Source organism: Talpa europaea (genome assembly GCF_964194135.1).
Source record: "Talpa europaea genome assembly, chromosome: 2".
NCBI lineage: Eukaryota > Metazoa > Chordata > Mammalia > Eulipotyphla > Talpidae > Talpa > Talpa europaea.
The window spans coordinates 77,220,725-77,240,939 of record NC_140068.1 but is presented as its reverse complement, the minus strand read 5'-3'; the positions used below and the strand labels follow the sequence as shown (position 1 = coordinate 77,240,939).

At 34.2% G+C, this 20,215-nt stretch overlaps 1 protein-coding gene across 1 annotated transcript; it reads left to right on the top strand.

Annotated features, from left to right (window-relative positions):
* Window positions 1-1,740: 1,740 nt before the first annotated feature.
* Window positions 1,741-19,747, top strand: BEND6 (BEN domain containing 6; the record flags this gene model as incomplete). The annotated part of the gene is made up of 5 exons (XM_084257441.1): window positions 1,741-1,860; window positions 6,732-6,909; window positions 17,067-17,287; window positions 18,539-18,731; window positions 19,620-19,747. 5 exons carry the CDS (start codon window positions 1,741-1,743, stop codon window positions 19,745-19,747), a joined length of 840 nt encoding a protein of 279 aa, XP_084113567.1.
* Between the last annotated feature and the right edge of the window lie 468 nt (window positions 19,748-20,215).

The following is a 20,215-nucleotide window of genomic DNA, read 5'->3' as shown; positions in this document are numbered from 1 at the left end:
CTATCAGTGCAAAAGACATTTTTAAAGATGAAATATGTAATTTTTTATTATACTTAGCATTAGTAAATGGGCACTTGCAATTGATTTTAATGATAATAATACCTTGAATGTGCTATTTAAGTCCACTCTAACTAGTAGACCTGTTTTACAAAAAAGTTTACTCAGTTATTATTGGTATATTTTATGATATTTTATGAATGAAATTTTGTGAATAAAATTTTGTGAAAATTATTTTCTCTCACTATATGAGAACCCACTTAATTCTCTCAATTTTGACTCTTGGTTCTGCAAAGTCTAAACTATTTACTATCTGATCCTTTTTAGAAAATTTTTTTAGGTAAATACACTAATGATATCTCTAAGGAGTAATTGTTTGTATTTTCTTTTAATGTGGAATGTTCTTAGTTATATATCCCTGACTCAAGATTGCTTGTGGCACTCCTAGAATCATTGGATTTTTAACTTTCTTAGAGAATTTCATGTAAACTAAATGAATCTAAGTCATAAAATGGAGACACATCACAACTTAAACATACCTATGTGTGTGGACACCCTCAAACCTCATGCAGAAGTCTCATCTATTATTCTAGACCTCAGAGTACATATATCATTGTGAGAATGTAGTACCTACAAAATCAACAGAATGCCCTAAACCTTTCCTGACTCTACCTGTACCTCTTGATTTGCTTGCACTTGAGATTATTAGTCAAGTTTGATATTAGGTAAGATGTCTGATATTTATAAGATTTGACGGTCTAGACCTATGTGTTAACTCAAGTGCTATTCATGAATTTGAAAACCTGAAGTCAGTCTTCAGAGTCACAGCAAGCAGTTTTGACAAGATCATCCCACATATTATTTTTAACATGGAATAGAAGATAATTTTTTTAAAAATAGGTAAAAAAAGACCATAATTTCTGAAAGAATAACTCAGTATAATTTTACAATAAACATGTTACTTTCTGCTCTATAGTCCACATATTTCTTGAAGTCTTTTTAAAGCACATTTCTGTCTGTATTTAAAGTTTCATTCTTTATCATGAAACATCTTTTCATGAAAATGAACATATTCAAGTAACAAGGATACTATGACCAAATGTGCTGTATTATCTTTATATAGCAAAAGTTAAATTTAATCTTTCAACCATATCATATTATCATCCACTTTGTCAAGTTTTGAAAAAGGATTATTCCCTTAAAATTTTTGTGAAATGTACTGATGCCTTCAAGATATTTAATCCTATTCTTTATAATACTGTTTTTCAGCTTACACCAAGGAAAATCTTCTACCTCAAAACTTTAATATCTTCCAAAAGACAAAACAAAATAATCTTTAAACAATTCTTATTGATTTCCCTTGAAATGTTTTGGTTCTGATGCAATCTGCTATTATTAATGTCTTTTTCCCTAAGGATATGTAACCTCAGTCCTCTGAAAAACTATTTGCCTAAATGTATAATGTTTCTCCATTTTTTTTTGAGATTTCTCTTAACTGATTAACAAGAAAAATCTTGTAGAGGTATATAAACTTGTAGAGGCACAAATGGAAACATTTAGTGAAAGAAATTTGAGTGGCTAGTACCATTATAAAACATACAATTGTAAAATATTATGTATCCTCTTTTTTTTGGTTTTGTTTTTAAGGAAAAACATTAACCTTGGGGATCCGTCAAGAATAGTACCATCTACATGGACATTCCCTTCTACAGTTTCAAAAATCTTTGATAATTAGTTGAGAAAATGCAGAAGATCTTGCAAACAGATGAAATTACCAATACCCAAACTCTTAGAAAAGGAAAAAGGAAAAGGACAGAGACAATGGACTCAGAGAATGCAAATAGTGACATGGATAAAGGACAGGTTGGTGTTTTATTGCCTTGAGACAATTTTATTTTCTCGCTCAACCATAAGTCCATAATTCCTTTCATAATTCATATTTTATATATAGATAATTTCCCCTCTTCTATTAATTAATTCTCCCCTTTAATTCTTTATGCAACTGGGAATTTAATTTCATATTCTTTTTTTAATATTGAACAAGTTGAGTTAGAAGCATACTCAACAGACATTTTTATTTGCTTCTATTTAAGTATGCCTACTAGCCCATTGTTCAAACATGTGAAATAAAATATTCTGTGAAATCAAAGATCAGCAAACTATTAGGAAATATTTTTCCTCTCAAAAAACGGTGGAGAAATTAAAATACCTCACTAAAAGGTATTTTCAACAGCAGTTTGTGGCCCATCCTCATCACTAGTTTGGTTAAGATTCCTATTTTCATTTTTTAATGTATTCACTTATTCCTTTTTTATTTGAATTCCCCACTCCCTTTCTCCTACACTTTGGACAACCTATCAATGTGTTTATTCTGTATCTTTTTATATGTGTGTCTTTGTAATACATGCATTTATGCATGTTTTACCTGCATGTGTTATTTCATTTTTTAAATGCATACTATCCATGTCACATTTAAAATATTTTTCATATTAAATTTTGAAGTTTTCTTCATATCCCCATCCCATACATCCTGTTTGCACTTCCCCACCCTACTAGGTAACCAATTAATTTCTTTTTTGTTTATCCTTCCACTGTTTCTTTGTTCAAATAAAGCAAAAGTAAATGTAAATTCTTATTCCCTCTTTTGTTGTAAATAGTAACTTATCAAGTATGCTGTTTTGTATTCTAGTATGTTGTAAGTTTTTAGCTTAATGTATATTGAAGATCTTTTTATTAGTACAAAAAGGACTTTCCTTTTTACAGTTCCATATTATTCCACTCTGTGTATGTACCATTTTTTGTTTTACCAGCCCCCAATGATGGATATGAGGTCTTTCTGATTTTTTTCTTATTACAAACCACGGTACACTGTGTAATGTAATGGAAACATCATTTAGTACATCATTTGTACACCTCAGTCTGCTTCTGATTTTGCAGTTAACACTTTTTGACATCTGTCTATATTATGTCGATATTATTCCTATTATCTACTGCATCTCACTACTGCACAATTTAGATAGTTTACATATCCTTTCTTCTAGTGATGCCTCCAGTATCTTGCTGGACAAACTAATAACCTACAAGTAATGACAAAATAATATCCTCTGGCAAATTCTTTTAAGAAATTGTTAAGATTTCTTATAAATAGAATAAACACATAAGAGAGTGTTTTATTACTTGTAAGTTATATGTTAATTTCTAATTCACTTGACTAGATACCATAAGATTGCTTTCTAGTATGTCCACATAGCAGCAATGCATAAGGAGTTCCTATATTTGTACTCCCCTACCAACAGTTAGCATTTATATCTGTATTTGTCATTTTTCATATTTCACAGGAGAAAATATCTCATTGTACTGTTCTAATACAGGTTTGAAGGCCCAGTGTTTCCTTGAGGGTTAAAATAGCCATATGCTCTTCCAGGCCAGTATTACAATTTCTTTAGCAATATAGTTTCCTTCAAAACTTAATAGCTTTCTAAATTATATATTTCAATTTGTTTCCATTGCAAATAACTATAGCCAGAGATCTTATTTGCTCATAAGTAACTTGAAAACTCTCCTCATTTGTGATGGCATGTGTTCTCAGCCTCTTTCACCTCTAATTTGTGACTTTAATCTAAAGGCTGGAACGAAACAATGAGCTTGAGGGCAACATACTAAATCCAACGATTGTCTCTGGGATGCACCTCAATATCTGGCAGAGAACACTAAAAGAGAAGCTTTTGAGGAGTTCTTGAAGTTACAGTTTTGCCTCCTGCTATTTAGAAGTAGAAGTAATTAACTTTTTCAAACTCAAAGGTTTAACATTACTGGACTCAGTTAATTTAGTTTGCAAACTACATTCTAAATAATGCTAGAAGGGGATAATCTTCCATCTCTGCAAACTGGCTAGCACTGACAAGAAGCAGCTGATACACACCATCCTTCTTTCTTTTTTCAAGTTCAGTAAGCATTTAGTTTGCCTTCCAAGGTATCCAGGGTATGGCACCAAGATTTAACAAGAGCTTTCCAGAATGTCATACCTGTGTTCTTCTTTATATAAATTAACCTCAAAGCAGTTCAGACACATCTCAGGTTTTGGATAATACTGTTTCTAGGTAGCAAAAACTAGATTAGTTGTGACGTATCTTACAAAGACCCAAAGAAAACAGTGACGTATATAAGATGAAAGTTTATTTACCTTTCACATAATAACAAGAGCAGTCCAGCTATGACAGCTCCACAATAGTAGGGATCCTTCTAATCTTGTTTATTTAACTTCCTCCACACTCAACCACTATCTCTGAATAGGATGACTACTCCAGTTACCACTACCATCTTTTTTCTCTGCTAAAATCAAAAGGAGAATATAAGCAGGAGAAGGTATGCTCATTCTTTCAAAGTCAGGATGTAGTAGTGGTACACAAGGCTACTACTCATATTCTCTTGGCAGGAAATTAGTCACAGAAGCACACTGATCTGCATGGGAATCTGGTAAATGTAGACTGTAGCTGACAGCTATGTGTAGAGCTAAAAACCTATTATTATAGAAGAACAAACACCTGGAGATAACCTGCAGTCTCTGCCACTGTGCAGATTCCTATTGAATTTTTATATTTTCTGTTGGACTTCGTAGTCTATTATGGTGGGATTCCTGGTCTAGTCTTAATTATTTGCATAAATACTACAAGAGAATCAGTATCTTGTGGTTTTAGATTTTGCAAATATCTGTCCCAATATTATATTTGTCTATTAACTTTATACCTTTCCAATGAGGCTTAAAAATTAATAAGCTTTTACTTAATTTTATTTCTTGTAGGAACTTGCTAAAAGTGGCAAGAACTAGAACATATCTTCTAATATTTTCCAGTTTCTCTTTATGAAACTATGGTTTCAATAGGCATCCTTCAGTTTAAAAACAATCTCTTGTTTCTATTTAATCAAATTCATCATTTTTCTTTAATTTTTATATATCTAATGTGAGAATATTACTTGCCCACATATTATATTAATGTTTGCTATTATATATTATATGTATACATATCACACATATTTTATAATGAAATATGTATAGAGATACATATATTTGTATATTTATAAAATAAGAATGAAGTTGAAAGTACAAGTTATAAATCATACAAAAATGCAATTATAATTTCTATAACTGATTTCATCTGTCTTTCAGTTCTGCTTGATATAGAAAGTGGCCCCACCTGATAAGGCAAAAAGTACTTAGACTTGTTCAGTCACAGTGTGCAGTTCATCACAGTGTTCTAGTTTAAAAGAGTTCTTTTAAGATATTAGTATAACTTCAGGATTTAAAGCTCAATGGATCTTTAGTTCTCACCCTCCTCCACTTGCTATTTTTTTCCTGGGAAGTAAGCCAAGTTTTCAAGAATTTTACAGAGCATTCCAGCATCTGGAGAGAGCTACTAGTCTTCTACGGAGGTTCTAAATGCCCTGGCTGGTTCCTAGATGTCAGTATTACTGTCGAGCTACCACCAGTCTTCCAGGGACATTTGGGGTTCTATTGGCACCAGCTGCTGAAGTTTGCCATCCTGGTGCCCATGACCATTTTTCACATAGTTCTGGCACAGTGGGGGCTCTATACTATAAACTAAGCTGTTTCTGTTTCACCCATTCCCTCAGCACTTTCCCATCTCCTGACCAGGATACCGCGTCTGTTTGGATTCCCTAGCTATGATACCTAGGCTCTGAGTCTCTAATCCCTTTGTCTAGAATACCAATTTTGATCATTTCTGATTTATGACTGAGAGAGATACCATGTTGCCCTGATCATATACTGACATAGAGCCTCTTTAGGGACTTAACAATGCACTACCCAGCAAGGAGCCAACCTTCCTGTTCTAGGATTGCCCTTCATATATCTGAATGTTTCCATCATATCCACTACCCCTGTGATCCATCTTCCTTTTCCTCATCCCCCAAAAGGCAAGTGCAAGGAGGGACAAAGACACTTGAGTCTGATTTCCAGCCATTCCTCTTTCTTTATCCTAAGGCTCCTCCTCCTCGCACCAGAATGTCTTTTCCCTCCCGGTGCAACAGGAACTTCCTTTATGCCATTCCTCTTTCTATTCTATTCTAAAGTTTATTTTAAGAAACTTTATTACTCCAGGCTTCTAGGTTTGGATCTTCATAGGTTCTCTATGCTCCAATTTTCCAGATTTGGATTTATAAAGATAGGTAGATGTCTATATATCTATGTCTAGCTAGCTATATATATATATATATATATATATATATATATTTAGAGGTCAGTCTGGATTTGACAACTCAGGAGCATGCATTTTGGGACTGTTGTCTTGCAGTTGACCTTAAAAACTACTTCTAAAATTAAAAAGTAAACATGAATGCTTTGTTTACATGAATCTTTTCTCTGATGCAATAAATCCCAAAATTGGCTTCATGGCATAGTCTTCACAGCAAAGCTGTGAATGAGGAGTTAGAGGAGAAATGAAGATTGTAGATTAATACGAAGATTGTTGTCTTGTTGATTCTACTCTTGTGCTGTCTTTCTTATTTGTGTTTTTAATGACGTTTGAAAGTCAGAATCTTGATTTCTGCTTTGAGAGAAATGTGCTAGGTAGGACCAGCTCCTCTCCCGGAGCTGGAAATCCTTAGGAAAACAGAAATTTGTAGGTCTGATTAATTCTTTGTCAGCATACAGAACATAGGCTAAGCCATGAAAGTTGCTTTGAAGCCTCTTGTATTGTGACTGCCTTGTATTTTAGAGAGACCCATTTTCGGGAAATGCTTTTCTGCCCGGTGAGAGCTCCAGTGAGGATGAAGAACCTTTAGCAGAGTTGTCGAAAGAGGAATTATGCAAGAAAATAAAAAACCTGAAACAAAAATTAACAAACACCCGGAAAGAAAACAGCCGACTTCGACAGTCTTTGGTCATGCTTCAAGGTAAATTTTGAGAAAATTGACACTTTTTAGATAAAAAAGAAAATAAATGATGAATGAGAAGTATTGCAAATCAGCTGTCAAGAGTGGAAAAGAAAACTAGTACCTTAGTTAAAAAAAAAACACATTTTAAGAAAGTCAATGATTACATATTTTAATACAGAAGCACTCTATCAAAACATCTACTTAATTGCCTAAAATACCTTAAATTATTCTTACAAAATACCAAATGTGTTCATTTAGTAGCATTCAGTGGTTATTTATTGAGCATTTAATATAGGCCACTCACTGCACTAGATCTTAGAGAGAAAAGGTTAGTGAAATAAAAATGTGTCAAGGTGCTCATGATGTGCTCATCTCATTTTCTTCTGCAAGAGAACTCACTAGAAAGTGAGTCTGTTGTGATCCATTTCGGAACCACTGGAATTAATGATTTCATATATTAAATTTCAGTTTTGGTGTTGGGAGGGTTAGTTTAGGAAAATAATCACATTCCATTATAGGCATATAAAGGGGAAAGGTCAACATGAGCAAATCTAAAAGCATTTGGCATAATGCTTTTTTGTAAGATCCTATATTATGTTTCAGTGCTTATTTTTCAAAAATTATGTTTTCTATTTGTAATTAAACACAATGTACTATTTTGTACAACTGAAAATTTGGAAATTATATGCTCTGTTGGGCAGCATTCTGTTGTAAAAGAGTGAATACTTAAAAACACTTGAAAATAAATCCCTCGGGCTGCTGTGTGCAGAATGAGTACAAGTGGTAGAAGGAAGAAAGTTAGGAAGAATTCCCTGGATGATATTGTAGTAATCCCAACTAACACAATGGCAGCCTAGTCTACGATGCTGCCTATGGAAATAAAGAAGATACTTTCACAGTATTTTTGGAGGCAGAAATTACAGGAGACAGATAGAACATGTGACAAGCAAGGTTGATAGAGTAACAATTCACATTAATTAATGACTTTCCTCACAATATTTATTAAATTGAAGCCTTTATAGTTTTAAATAGAAACAGCCACATTTGCATGGAAATAAGATGTTTATTCTATTGATGAGCCATTATTTCTTTATTTTTTCAATTTTAGATATTTCTTTTTTGAAACGGATGGTTTTCAAAGATTTCAAAATTCTGTTCCAGAATTTAACGTAAGATAAAAGTCTGTTTTTATAAAGTTAGCATAAATTACTGTTACTAATTAAAAGTATTGATTGGGGAGTCACTTGGCCATGTCACTTTACCAAGCCTTCGTCCCTAGCTTTCATTTCCTCATTACAAAATGAGGGCTATCTATCATGGCTGGTTCCTACAAGGATTGAATGAGATAGAGAAATATTTTAACGTTCCTGGTACATGATAGGTGTTTAGTAATGATAATTGTTACTGTTATTTTCTCTTTTTTTAAGCACCAAAAGTTCAAACACAAACCCCCAAAATAAAATTATTAGACAAAATTTTATTATAATTTAGATGAGAAAATTCTAGATGAAAGAGTAGCAAGTCAGTTTTAATAGTACGTGAAAAGAATCACTCTGATCAGTGTCTTCTCTCCCACACTCCTGGATTGCTATTTCATTTCCTTCTCTCTTTTCTTCTCTCTGCCAACTTCCCACACCTCCTCCTGTATCCTCACTCTCAGTTAATGACTTATCTTCCTTCTTCATTGAGAAATTGGAGGATGCGAGTAAACTTTCATATTCCTGCATATGTGCTTGTCTATGCTCCACTTTCGCTTCATGTCCCCTCCTCTTCTCTACCCAAAGGCAATTATTTCCATTTGTACATCAGATCCCATTCTCCTTTGCCTAGTCAAGGACATAGCTCCAAAAATTCTTCCCACTTTCGCTTGAAAAATCAAGTTTTCCTTCTCTAATGCGTCATTCCCATTATCAGAAATACTATTATTTCTCCCATTTAAAAAAATAATCATTTCTCCTCCTCTTACCTTATTTAAGGAAAAAAAAAACAACATTCACTTCTCCTCCTCTTACCTTATTTTTCTCCTCTTTATAGGAAAACTTTTTTAGGTGTCTTCAATCTACAAACTGAGTTCAATTTCCTTCTCTATTGTCTCTGGATCCCACTTTCTTATCATTCCATTGTAACTTCTCTTCTCATGATCACTAGTAGCCTCCATATAATAGTTTGCTTGAGCTGCCATAACAAAGTACTATAAAGTGTGGAGCTTAAACAAAAAACTCATGCTTTCATCATTCTGGAGCTAGAATTCCAAAATTGAAATGTCAGCAGAACCATGCCCTCTCAGAGGGCACTAGCAAAGCTCTCTCTCCTTGTCTGCTGGCAACATAATGTGAATCTTCACATGTTCTCTCCCTATATACTTGTTTCTGTGTCCCCCTTTTCTAAGGATCCTAGTCATTTTGGATTAAGACATCCTAATGACCTAATTTTAACTTGATTACATCTGTAAACACCTTTCTTCAAATAAGGTCTCATTCTGAGGTGTAAGGGTTTAGTACTCAAACATCTTTGGGCAGAATGCAATTCAATCCATAACATTCTTTGTACTGTCTTTGTACAGGGTGTTTCCTCAACCAGATATCCACATGGATTGCACCTTCACTTCAAGTCTGCACTCCAATTCATCCTTTCCCTGCCCTCCTCCCCACATCTAAATTTTCAACCTCTCACCAACAATTTTTGTCCCCTTCCTTTGCCTTCTTTCCTAATTAATCTACACAACTATATACAATCTATTATTTGTTTAATATTTTCTGCCCTCCTGCAAACACACACACACACACACACACACACTAGAATGTAGCTCTTGACACCAAGTAGTAAAGTTGTCTATTGACTAGACTTCAGGTAACAGGAAGTCAGAAACTGCCAACTCCATCTGCTATAATCATACATGCATGTACTTGGCCAACAAATATTTATGAAGACCCTACTATCTCTTACTATCCTAAAGCCCTAGGAAAACCAGTGAATGAAATACTTTTTTCTCTCAAAGTATATAGAACAATTACCTAAATAATTGTGTAATTAATTACATAATGCATTAGTTGGTGATAAGTGCTATGGAAAAAAAGTAGGGGCAATAAAGAAAGACTGGGATTTGAGGGAAATGGGAAAGTTTTAAAATTTAAAATAACATTGTCCTAGTAGATATCTTTGTGAAGCTATATTTGGGAACTTGGAAGATACCAGAAAGTTGAAATTCTATGTATAAACCAAATAAGAAAAGGCTCTAAAATAAGAATGCATGCTGGTTATTTATCTTTTGCTCAGTAATGTTCCTGAATAACTTTGAATGAATGAATGAATGAATGAATGAATGAATGAATGAATGAATGAATAACTGAATGAAGCATCAGGGCTGTTTGTATGTAAAGCATACTAAGAAAAATGGTAGAATATATATGCCATTCAGAATGCAAAAGATGTGTGTGTGTATGTGTGTTAACATTTGAATAATGTTTCATGGACTAAAACTGATCAGAACAATAATTATGTGAAAGGAAATAAGTGACATATCTATTTTATAGCAGGGTATCAAGCTGGCTAAATTTATATAGAACGAATGTACACTTATGGAAAACAAAGCATCACCTAAAGGTCAACTTTGTAGCTAATAAGATTTCAGGAGAGTGAAAAATCTTTGTTTTTCCCAGCTTCATTTAAATATGGACAAAAACTTAAGTTAAGTATTTGAAAATCTCCTTTCTTCCTTGAAACCCACCAAAAGTAAATTTAAAATGCATAAAAACAAAGACCACAAAAATTCCAGAGAAGATGACATTGGTCTATAAAATTTTAAAGGCTGAAAATAGATGACTGAGTGGTGACTGACAATCTAGAGAAAACTGAAAGCTGGTGTCTGTAATGGAGGTTGGGATCCTGACTTTTGATGGTTCAACTTACAATTTTTTTTACAATAGTGCAAATATGATACACATTCCCTGATGAAGCATACTTTTAAATTTTGATCTTTTCCTAGCGTAGCAGCTATGCAGTAACATATGTCTTGTATGCTGGGCAGCATCAGTGAGTCACAGCTCCCCCCACCCAGGCATGTGATCACCAGTGCACCACACCGATACCCTCCCAACTGCTTTCTACTTTCAATAGAGTATTCAATAAATTACATGAGGTATTCAACACTTGATTATAAAATAAGCTTTGCGTTCGGTTTTACCAAATTATAGGCTAATGTAGGTGTTCTGAGCATATTTAAAGAAGCTACATTAAGCGATAATATTCTTTTTTTTTTAAGATTTTGTTTGTTTATTTATTTATTTATTTGTTTGTTTGTTTGTTTATACAAGCACTAGGTATAGTAAGAAGCGCGGGAGGGTGAGAGAATTCACCAGAGCCAGAGTGGGGAGCAGAGCAGGCAGAAGGACCGAGGTACACTGCTGAGGGGAGCAGCGGGCGGCAAGAGAGGTCTGCGCGCCATGTGGGACCCTCCTCCGGTGGCAGGGAAGCAGCCGGGGATGGAACCAGCGCTACAGAGGCTGCGGGCAGCTTCGCAACCCAGTGCTCAACCGCTGCGCCACCGGGGAGGCCCTTAAGCGATAATATTCTATAGGCTAGATGTGTTAAATGATAACCCCATTGTAATTTGAGAAATATCTGTGGAGATAGAAAATTTAAAAGAAATGTCAAATTATTGAATCACAAACTGGGATTATAGTAGTGCTGGTGGTGTTAGGAAGGGTAGAGTCATTGAAAAACCTATCAAAAGACCCTCTGGGACCACAAAGTCACAAACACACTGTTCCCATGGAGCCTGCACTATCACTCTTCACCACAGTAGGAAAAGGAGGTTTTTCTCCCCAAAGAGATTGAACCACAGTTCTCAATTCAGGGAAACTGGGCACAGCCGAGGGGAAGAGTATGATTATTTGAGGAATCCCACTGATGTACAAAACAGATCAAAACAAAGAGAAAAATAAACTCAGAGGAAACAGAAGCAAAGAAGTGGACAGAAGAAAACTCCATGAAAAAAGGCCATGGAATATTTAAAGAACAAGGAGGAGGGAACTAGACATTCAGTAAAATGTCTAGAAGTTAAGGTTCAGAAAATCTTGTTATCAGAGCAAGAAGAATAAGAAAAGGAAAATAGAAAAGATTTGGAAAATAGAGACTCAATACAGATGGTCCAACATCTCAAGACAAGAGGGCCTACAAGAGAAAAGTAAGTCCCTGGTGGTGCAAAGGGTTAAGTCTCAGCACTGTGAAGCTGAAGCTATTCGCAGCCACAGCAGCATAAGTTGCATCCCTGGCCAGCAGAACTCTCCTATCTTTTCCGCTGCTCCCCTCAGCAGTGTAGTTCAGTAGATCTGCCTGTTCTGCTCCCCATTCTGTCTCTGGTGAATACTTCCACACATACCCCTACTTCTGGCCTATATCCCAGCTCTTGTATGTATAAATAAATAAATCTAAAATTAATAATAGTAATATCATCAGGGAAATTCAAATCAAAACCACATGAAATACCACCTCACACCGGTGAGAAAGACCTATACCAAAAAGACCAGAAACAAGTGTTGACAAGGATGTGCAGAAAAAAGAGCCCTAATACATAATTGATATGAACATAGACTGGTCTAGCGACTATGGAAAACAATCTTGAGGTTTCTGAAAATATTAAAAATAGGTCTCTCATATGACTCAGCAATCCTATTGTGAGGTATCTGGCCAAAGAATACAAAAACACTGAATCAAAGGGATATACGCAATCCTATGTCATTGCAGCATTCTTTAAAATAGCCAAGTTAGGGAGACAACCTAAGTGTCCAACAACATGAGTGGGTTTAGATGTGATATATTTATACAATGAAATATTATTCAGTTATGTATCTGTGTGTGTGTGTGTATAAAATGATGAAATTTTTCTAGTTGTTAACAATATGGGTGGAACTGGAGGGATTTATGCTAAACAAAATCAGTCAGAAGGAGAAAGACAACCCATTTACAATTGCACCAAAAAGGTGAAATACCTGTTAGTAAACTTAATAAAAGTTGAAGGACCTATACAACAAAAACTATAAGAAACAGGGGGCCTCTCTCGTGGCTCAAGAGGTTAAGTGTCAGCACTATGAAGCAAGCCACAGCCACTGCAGCACAAGTTTGATCCCCAGCCAGGGAGGTGACCCACATGGCACAGCAGACCTCTCCTGTCTCGCCTGCTGCTCCCTTCGCAGTGTATTCCAGTCATTCTGCCTGTTCTGTTCCCCACTCTGTCTCTGGTGAATCCTCTCACCCTCCATTCCTCTGGCCTGTACCCCAGCTCTTGCATGCATAAATAAATAAATCTAAAAAAAAAATACCTATAAGAAACAGTCAAAGGAAATCAAAGAAGGTACAAAGAAATGGAAAGATAACCTGTGTTCATGGATTGGAGAAAATAAACAGTTAAAATGACCGTATTACCTAAAACAACTTATAGGTTCAATGCAATACCTATCAAATGCCAATGACATTTTTTTCAAGGAAATAGAGCAAATATACAATTTGTATGGAACCACAACAGAGCTCAAATACCCAAGGCAATACTGGGAAAAAATAAGAAAAATGAAAGTATCACACTCTCTAACTTCAAATTATACCAGACAGCAATAGTAATCAAAACAGTATCATATGGAACAAAAACAGAAACTCAGACCAATGGAATAGAATAGGGAGTCCAGAAATAAACTCAAACAAATATATACAGTTCATCTTTGATGAAGGAGCAATTATCATGCAATGGAGAAAGGAAAGTCTCTTTAACAAATGGTACTTGGAAACTTAGAGAGCTGAATGCAAAAAAAAAAAAAAAAAAAGGGAAAAAACTAGAACTTTACTAAACTCCACACACAAAATAAATTCAAGAGATTAAAGACTTGAATATAAGACCTGATCCACAAAATACTTAAAGAAAACATAGAGGAGACACTCCTGAACATCAGCCGCAGAGAAGTATTTGGGGATGCAACTCCAATGGCAAGGGAAACAAAAATACAAATAAACAAATGGGACTACATCAAACTAAAAAGCTTTTTTACAGAGAAAGAAGTCACCATCAAAACAAAAAGGCAACCTGCTGACTGGGTGAAGATATTTGCCTATCACACATACGACAAATGAGTTTTTGAGTTCAACTCAACAACAATAAAACAAAAACCCAATAAAAAAATGGACAAAAGACCTGAATACACTCTTCTCCAAGAAGACATTCAGATGACCCACACACACCTGAAAAAATTACTCCATATCGCTTACTATAAGGGAAATCCAAATCAAAACCACAATGACATATCATGTTGTCCCTGTGAGAATGACCTATCAAATAAACTAGAAACAGCAAATGTTGGAACAATTAAAATAAAAAGTAATAATTCTCCCTCAGCAGGTGAGTGGATAAATTAATTATGGAGTACCATATAATAAGATATTAGTCAATAACAAAAAGGAATGAGTAACTGATATACATTATAACATGAATCACAAAATATGCAGAACAAAATGTTAGCCAGAAAAAGGAGGATATATTCTTTGAATCCATTTATATGGGATTCTAGGGAAGATAAAATATGACTAAGGAAATCACATTAGTTGTTGTCTATGAGGTAAATCTAGGGATTCACTTAGAGGAAACAAGAGAAACTTTCTGGGAGTATGCAAATATTTTATATCTTAATGGGTGTGTGTTAAGTGGGTATATAGATCCTATTTTCAAACTCATCCCCTTTTACCTAATTAATTTCTGCTCAGAATTTGTATAAAGTCTTACCTTTGCTTCCATGTAAATTGACTTCAAGAAGTCATATTTTCCAAGAATATTTAATAAAATAAGCAAAATGTTCATATTATAGTCTTCATTGGAAATAGAATCATGATACAATGCTATGTATACAATATGGTGCTATGTTTTTTTATATATGTACACATGACTGTAAATGAGCACAGATAGATATGAAAGGATGTATGCCAATGAGTATGAACAACTTTCATAATTAAAAAAGAGAGTAAAAACTCTTGAAGTCACACTTGATACCAAATTGATACCAAATTCCCTTTTTTCTTTATTTTCTGCCTTTTGACTTCTTGCAGTTCCTCAAATATAAAACTTGCGTTTCCTATGCCTATAATGACCCGTCATTCCCTTTAACTCTTTAATTCCTACTCAGTCTTCAGCCCTCGGATCAATCTTGATCCCTTCAGGCTGGATCAGGCATCTTATGCCTCACCTTTGTGTCACTTAGCAGTTGTAGTTTTCATGTCTTTGCATATACATTGAGTTAGACAAACTGCAAGATTAAGGGCACTGTCCTCTAAACTTTCAAGTTTGCATAATACTTCTATCACCAACTGCAAGTTTGGGGATTTTAAAAAACCACCCATGTCTTTAATTTGCTAGAAAAAAAATCACAACTCCCTGAAACCTATTATTCTTATGGTTGTAAATTTGAAACAGTCAGAGAGATATATAGGGCAGAGTCTCAATGCTCCAGTGTCCAAAGTTTTACTTCATCATGTAGGCATGATTGATTGAATGTGATTGAACTCAGTCTCCAAATCTCTCTGACTTTCTGACCAGCTTCTAAGAGTGCTTCTAATGACACCCTATGACTATTGAGTGTGATCATCCTCACAATGAGAAACTCCTTAGTATAAACTATCAGGTGTAGCCCGTGGGGCTCACCATGAATAACAAAGATAGTCATTTTATTACTAGGGAAATTTCAAGGGATTAGAGGTTACTTCCTATTTGGGTGTTGGGAGGAGTTGACCAGATCTCTTTCTGAGCAAGTCAAACTCTTACTCTATAGCATGGCTATGTAAATAATGCCCCTCCAACCCCTCTCAGTTCCAAAAGGATCACATCTGGTTTTGCTGCCACTCTCATCCCTACCACCTAACATACTGGTTGGCAAATGTTGAGAGTCTGCATAACTTAGTAATTTATAGCAAGGAATCAGAAGAGATTTTATATGTTGGCCCTTCTTTTCACTAATTGGGTTGATTTCACAGGTTGTTTAACCTCTCACTAACTGTCCCATCTATAAATTGGGGGCAATGATAATGGCTATTTCAAAGAGTTATAAATGAGAATTGAAAGAATGAACATTGGTAGAAGTGTCCATATAGTGTCTGGCACAGAGTAAAAGCTAAATATTTCATATTATTAAATGCTCAATAAATAATACAAATTGAATATGCAACTGGCACATGACAGGTGCTTAATACATTTTATTTGGAAGAATTGTAGATTCTTTAGTAGATTTTTCTTTAGTAGATAATAATATAGTTAACTATATATTCACTTAGCCATGTCATCAATATGACTAAATTTTCAGTTCTCAAATCAAATTTAATTGTAAAAATTATAGCTCAATGATACACTTGAGAAAAGTATGGAAAAAATCTGTCTTTTTGCTTCTCTAGCAGGTAGTACCCTCAACCATAGAGTGAGAAATTGAATTAGATAGGGTTCAAGGTGTCTTCCAACTCCAACAAAATGTTATTTGTCCTTAGGAAACAAACTAGATATAACAACAGAGAAGACCATTTTACATGGAGGCATGAAACCTTTGAATGTGTAAGTTTCCATTAAAAAAAAAAGGAACAAAGAGAACTTTTAGTTGATTACCAAAATTCATCTTTAATATGTGGAAACATAGGTTTGAAATGTGGCAGTGTATTTTTACTAATTTGATAGAATTTGACTCCTAACAAATCACATGCAAAGGTCATAGAAAATTTATTTTAATTTGTGAGAAATGTCACTTAAACTGAACTAATGTGAGCATTTGGAAGGTGATAATAGAATCAGTAATATTTCCAAACAAGAGATTAAACACCTTCAAATAGTACTATTAGCAATCAGGGCAAAGAATCAACTTTAAAAAAGTATTCAAATTAGTTATGAAGTAATATATATTATGTATGCATATATAATATATATTTAAACGCAATAACCAAAAGTTTTAAAATTGATTTATTATTAAGCAATATTAAATTATTTAATAATAAAAAGTAAATATGTTCCAACCACTCTTCTCACCATGTTTATTTTACAAAGGCAACAAATGGTAACAACTGGTTCCACATATTTCTATGCATAAACACACAATTAAAAATATGCATGTTTGTTATTGTTATTGAAAGTGTTTGTAAATTGTTACTTCTTGCCATTTTAGTGTTACCACAGGCAGTCACCCAGTTCGAGGAATTGGTTGGGATGGCGGAGGCCCTCCTTAAGGGTGGAGGACCCGTGTCAACAACTGCATCCACCCTCTGGAGAGCAACAAACAACTCCTCACCAGATTCATTTGCCTCAACGTGCAGTAATTCTAATTCTAATTCCAGTTCACCCATTTCCCTGAAAGCTGAAGAAGAGCATCATACTGATGAGAAACAGGTCAGTAGGGAGTCTCTGCGATACAGTTAAATATAAAAATTAAAATAAGAGTGCAGAAGGATAATTGTTTATCAACTTTAAGTAACTATGGTTCAAAACCTTGACTTTCTAATTGTATAACATGACTTTTTACAACAAATTTAACATTTAACCAAAATCAAACTGCAGATAATGATAGTAAACCATAAAATTCTTAAGCAGCAGAGGGATAACTATGCATTAGGGATTATAAACTGCTATCATTAAGAGAAGATAAGTTTCAGCCTCTTCATGATGGTTACACAATTCTTTTTCTATTTTCCCATCGCTCTTAATCAAGAAATAGAAGGTAAAATTCTAAGTTTTAGTCAGAATAAGGTATTAGCCTCAGAATATATGCCTTCAAAAGCAATAAATACTAACATTGAGAATTTTTGAATCTTGGTGTATCAGTTTCCTACTGCTGTCTAACAGGTTACCACAAACTTAGTGATTTATAATAAGAGAAATGTAATATCTCAGCATATAGATCAGAAGTATGGTAAAATCAAGGTGTTAGCAGGTGTGCTTTCTTCTGAAGTTTCAGTGGACGAATCTGTTTCCTACTCACTCAGTTTCTTGTGGTTAAGAACTGAGTTCTCTATTTTCTTACTGGCAGTAAACTATAGGCCTTTCTCACTTCTGGAAGCTATCACAGTCCTTGGTTCATGGCCCACTTAGCCATCTTCAAAGTCAGCCATAACAGACCATGTCCCCTTCACTTTTTGAATCTATCCTTCTTCTGTTTCCTTTCTGGCTTACTCTTCTGTCTCCCTTTCTGTGTTTGAATCATGTGATTAGATTGATCCCCTCTGGATAATCAAGGATAGTCTTCCCAACTCAGTATACTTAACTAGAATCATACCTACAAAGTTATTTTTGCCATATAAGATAACATCCGTAAGTTCTAAGGATTAGGATGTGTATATCTTCAATGGGCCATTATTCTGCCCATTATATTTAGTAGAAGTGTTGAGAATGGAACTAATCCTTAAAAAAACAATTCCAGATTACATGACAAGCATTTATATATACTCTGGAACAAATGTCTCATGACCTTTGGGAATTATCTCAATGATAAAATGTAAATGTCACCCCTGAAATGCATAAAATGTATAATATATCACCTTAAAGAGCATTGATTTTGTTTTCTGATATCTTAACCCAGTGATATATTTTTTCTCCTGATACTCCTTTCCTTTCTTTTTTCCAATTTCAATTTTTATTTTTTAGTTCAAGATTGAAAAATGGCAGATTGCCCGTTGTAACAAGAGCAAACCTCAGAAGTTTATTAATGATTTAATGCAAGTACTTTACACAAATGAATACATGGCCACACACAGCCTGACGGGGGCAAAATCCTCTACTTCAAGGGACAAGGCTGTAAAACCAGCTATGAATCAGAATGAAGTTCAAGAAATTATAGGTGATAATCTGATTGCATTTTACTGTCATGTGAATTTGAAATAATTTAACATTCAAAGTTAAGTTATTCTTTTGTGGTCTTTTTTTAAAATTTATTTTTCCATGGAATAAAAATTTCACAATAGTCCCAACTTCTTATTAAATGTGGAAAATTTTATATTGACTGTGGTTATTAAAATAAAAGTAATTTTTATATTGCTCAAAAATTTGGACTCATAAAATGTATAACTTTACAAAAGTAAATCTTTAAAATCCTTACAAAATTTTAGTAAGTGTATATCTTATTTTCTTTTTTACTTATTTTTTCTCTTTTTTATCTGTGTTATATCCCCAATCTTTTACTTTAGATAAATAGAGGTTAATAAGACTATCCTATTTATGATAATGATTCTCCTTAAATATCATCATCTAGGGTAGCAAATTTTTTTACAAATATCCAACAATATTGGGGGATCATTAAATCTGAAATCTCTATATTTTGATAATATGTTATTTCTTAGCTGCAAAGATTGTTTCAACTGATGTTGGGAATGGATAAAAAATTCTGAACATTTTGAAACAAGGGGATTTATAGGTCAGATCAAGTGGCAAGGTTAAAGTTGAATTGTGCCAAGGGAAAGCAAATATATATGTTCTCAATTATAATAGAGACTTTTGTTATATAACTTTTGTTTTATAACTTTTGTTATATCTTGTTTTCCTTTGAAAACCCTGACACTAATTCAGCTTTTTAATATCTTATGGGTGTTTTGGCTGCTTTTGTAAAATGGAGACAAACTTTCAATGTGGATTGCTTTGTTTTTTTTTTAATCTCAGTTCATATCTTAAAAAGCAAAGGCCTCATAAAGTGTATTTTTGTCTGTGTTATCACTGTTGTTTTTTTTAACAGGAGTCACAAAACAGATATTTCCCACCACAGATGATGTTTCAATTAGGAGAATGATAGGACAAAAGCTAAACAACTGTACCAAGAAGCCAAATCTAAGCAAAAATCCTAACTCTCAGGATGTTAAGTAGTTCCTTTTGGTAAGTCTTTTACATCTTCACAATTCTTTCAATGTGGCAAAAAAATGTAATGCTTTCATCTGTGGATTAGCATTTTCTCTGGCATTCATATGCTAGAGAATTCTAGTGACCTGCCTATGCTAGTAGGCATTTCTGAGGGTGAAGCATGGACAGGAAGGGGATTTATATATGAGAAATTAAGAGTCCAATTATACAGGTTTTTCTTTCCCAGAACCTCTCAGATATTTTAATACCCTTCAACATGCCCATGTGCACCAGAAACCTCTAAAAGGAAATATGGTATATAGTATTTCCAACTATGTTCTACTGGCATACTCGTTTTTCTTCTTCAGAAGAAGAAGAAAATTAACTTGTGGGTGGGGTAGAAAGGAGTCCAAAAGGGTCACACTACAATTTAGCAAGTGTTTCTCTAGAAGAGGATAGGAACATACCCTTGGGAAATCTTGGATTGCTTCACTA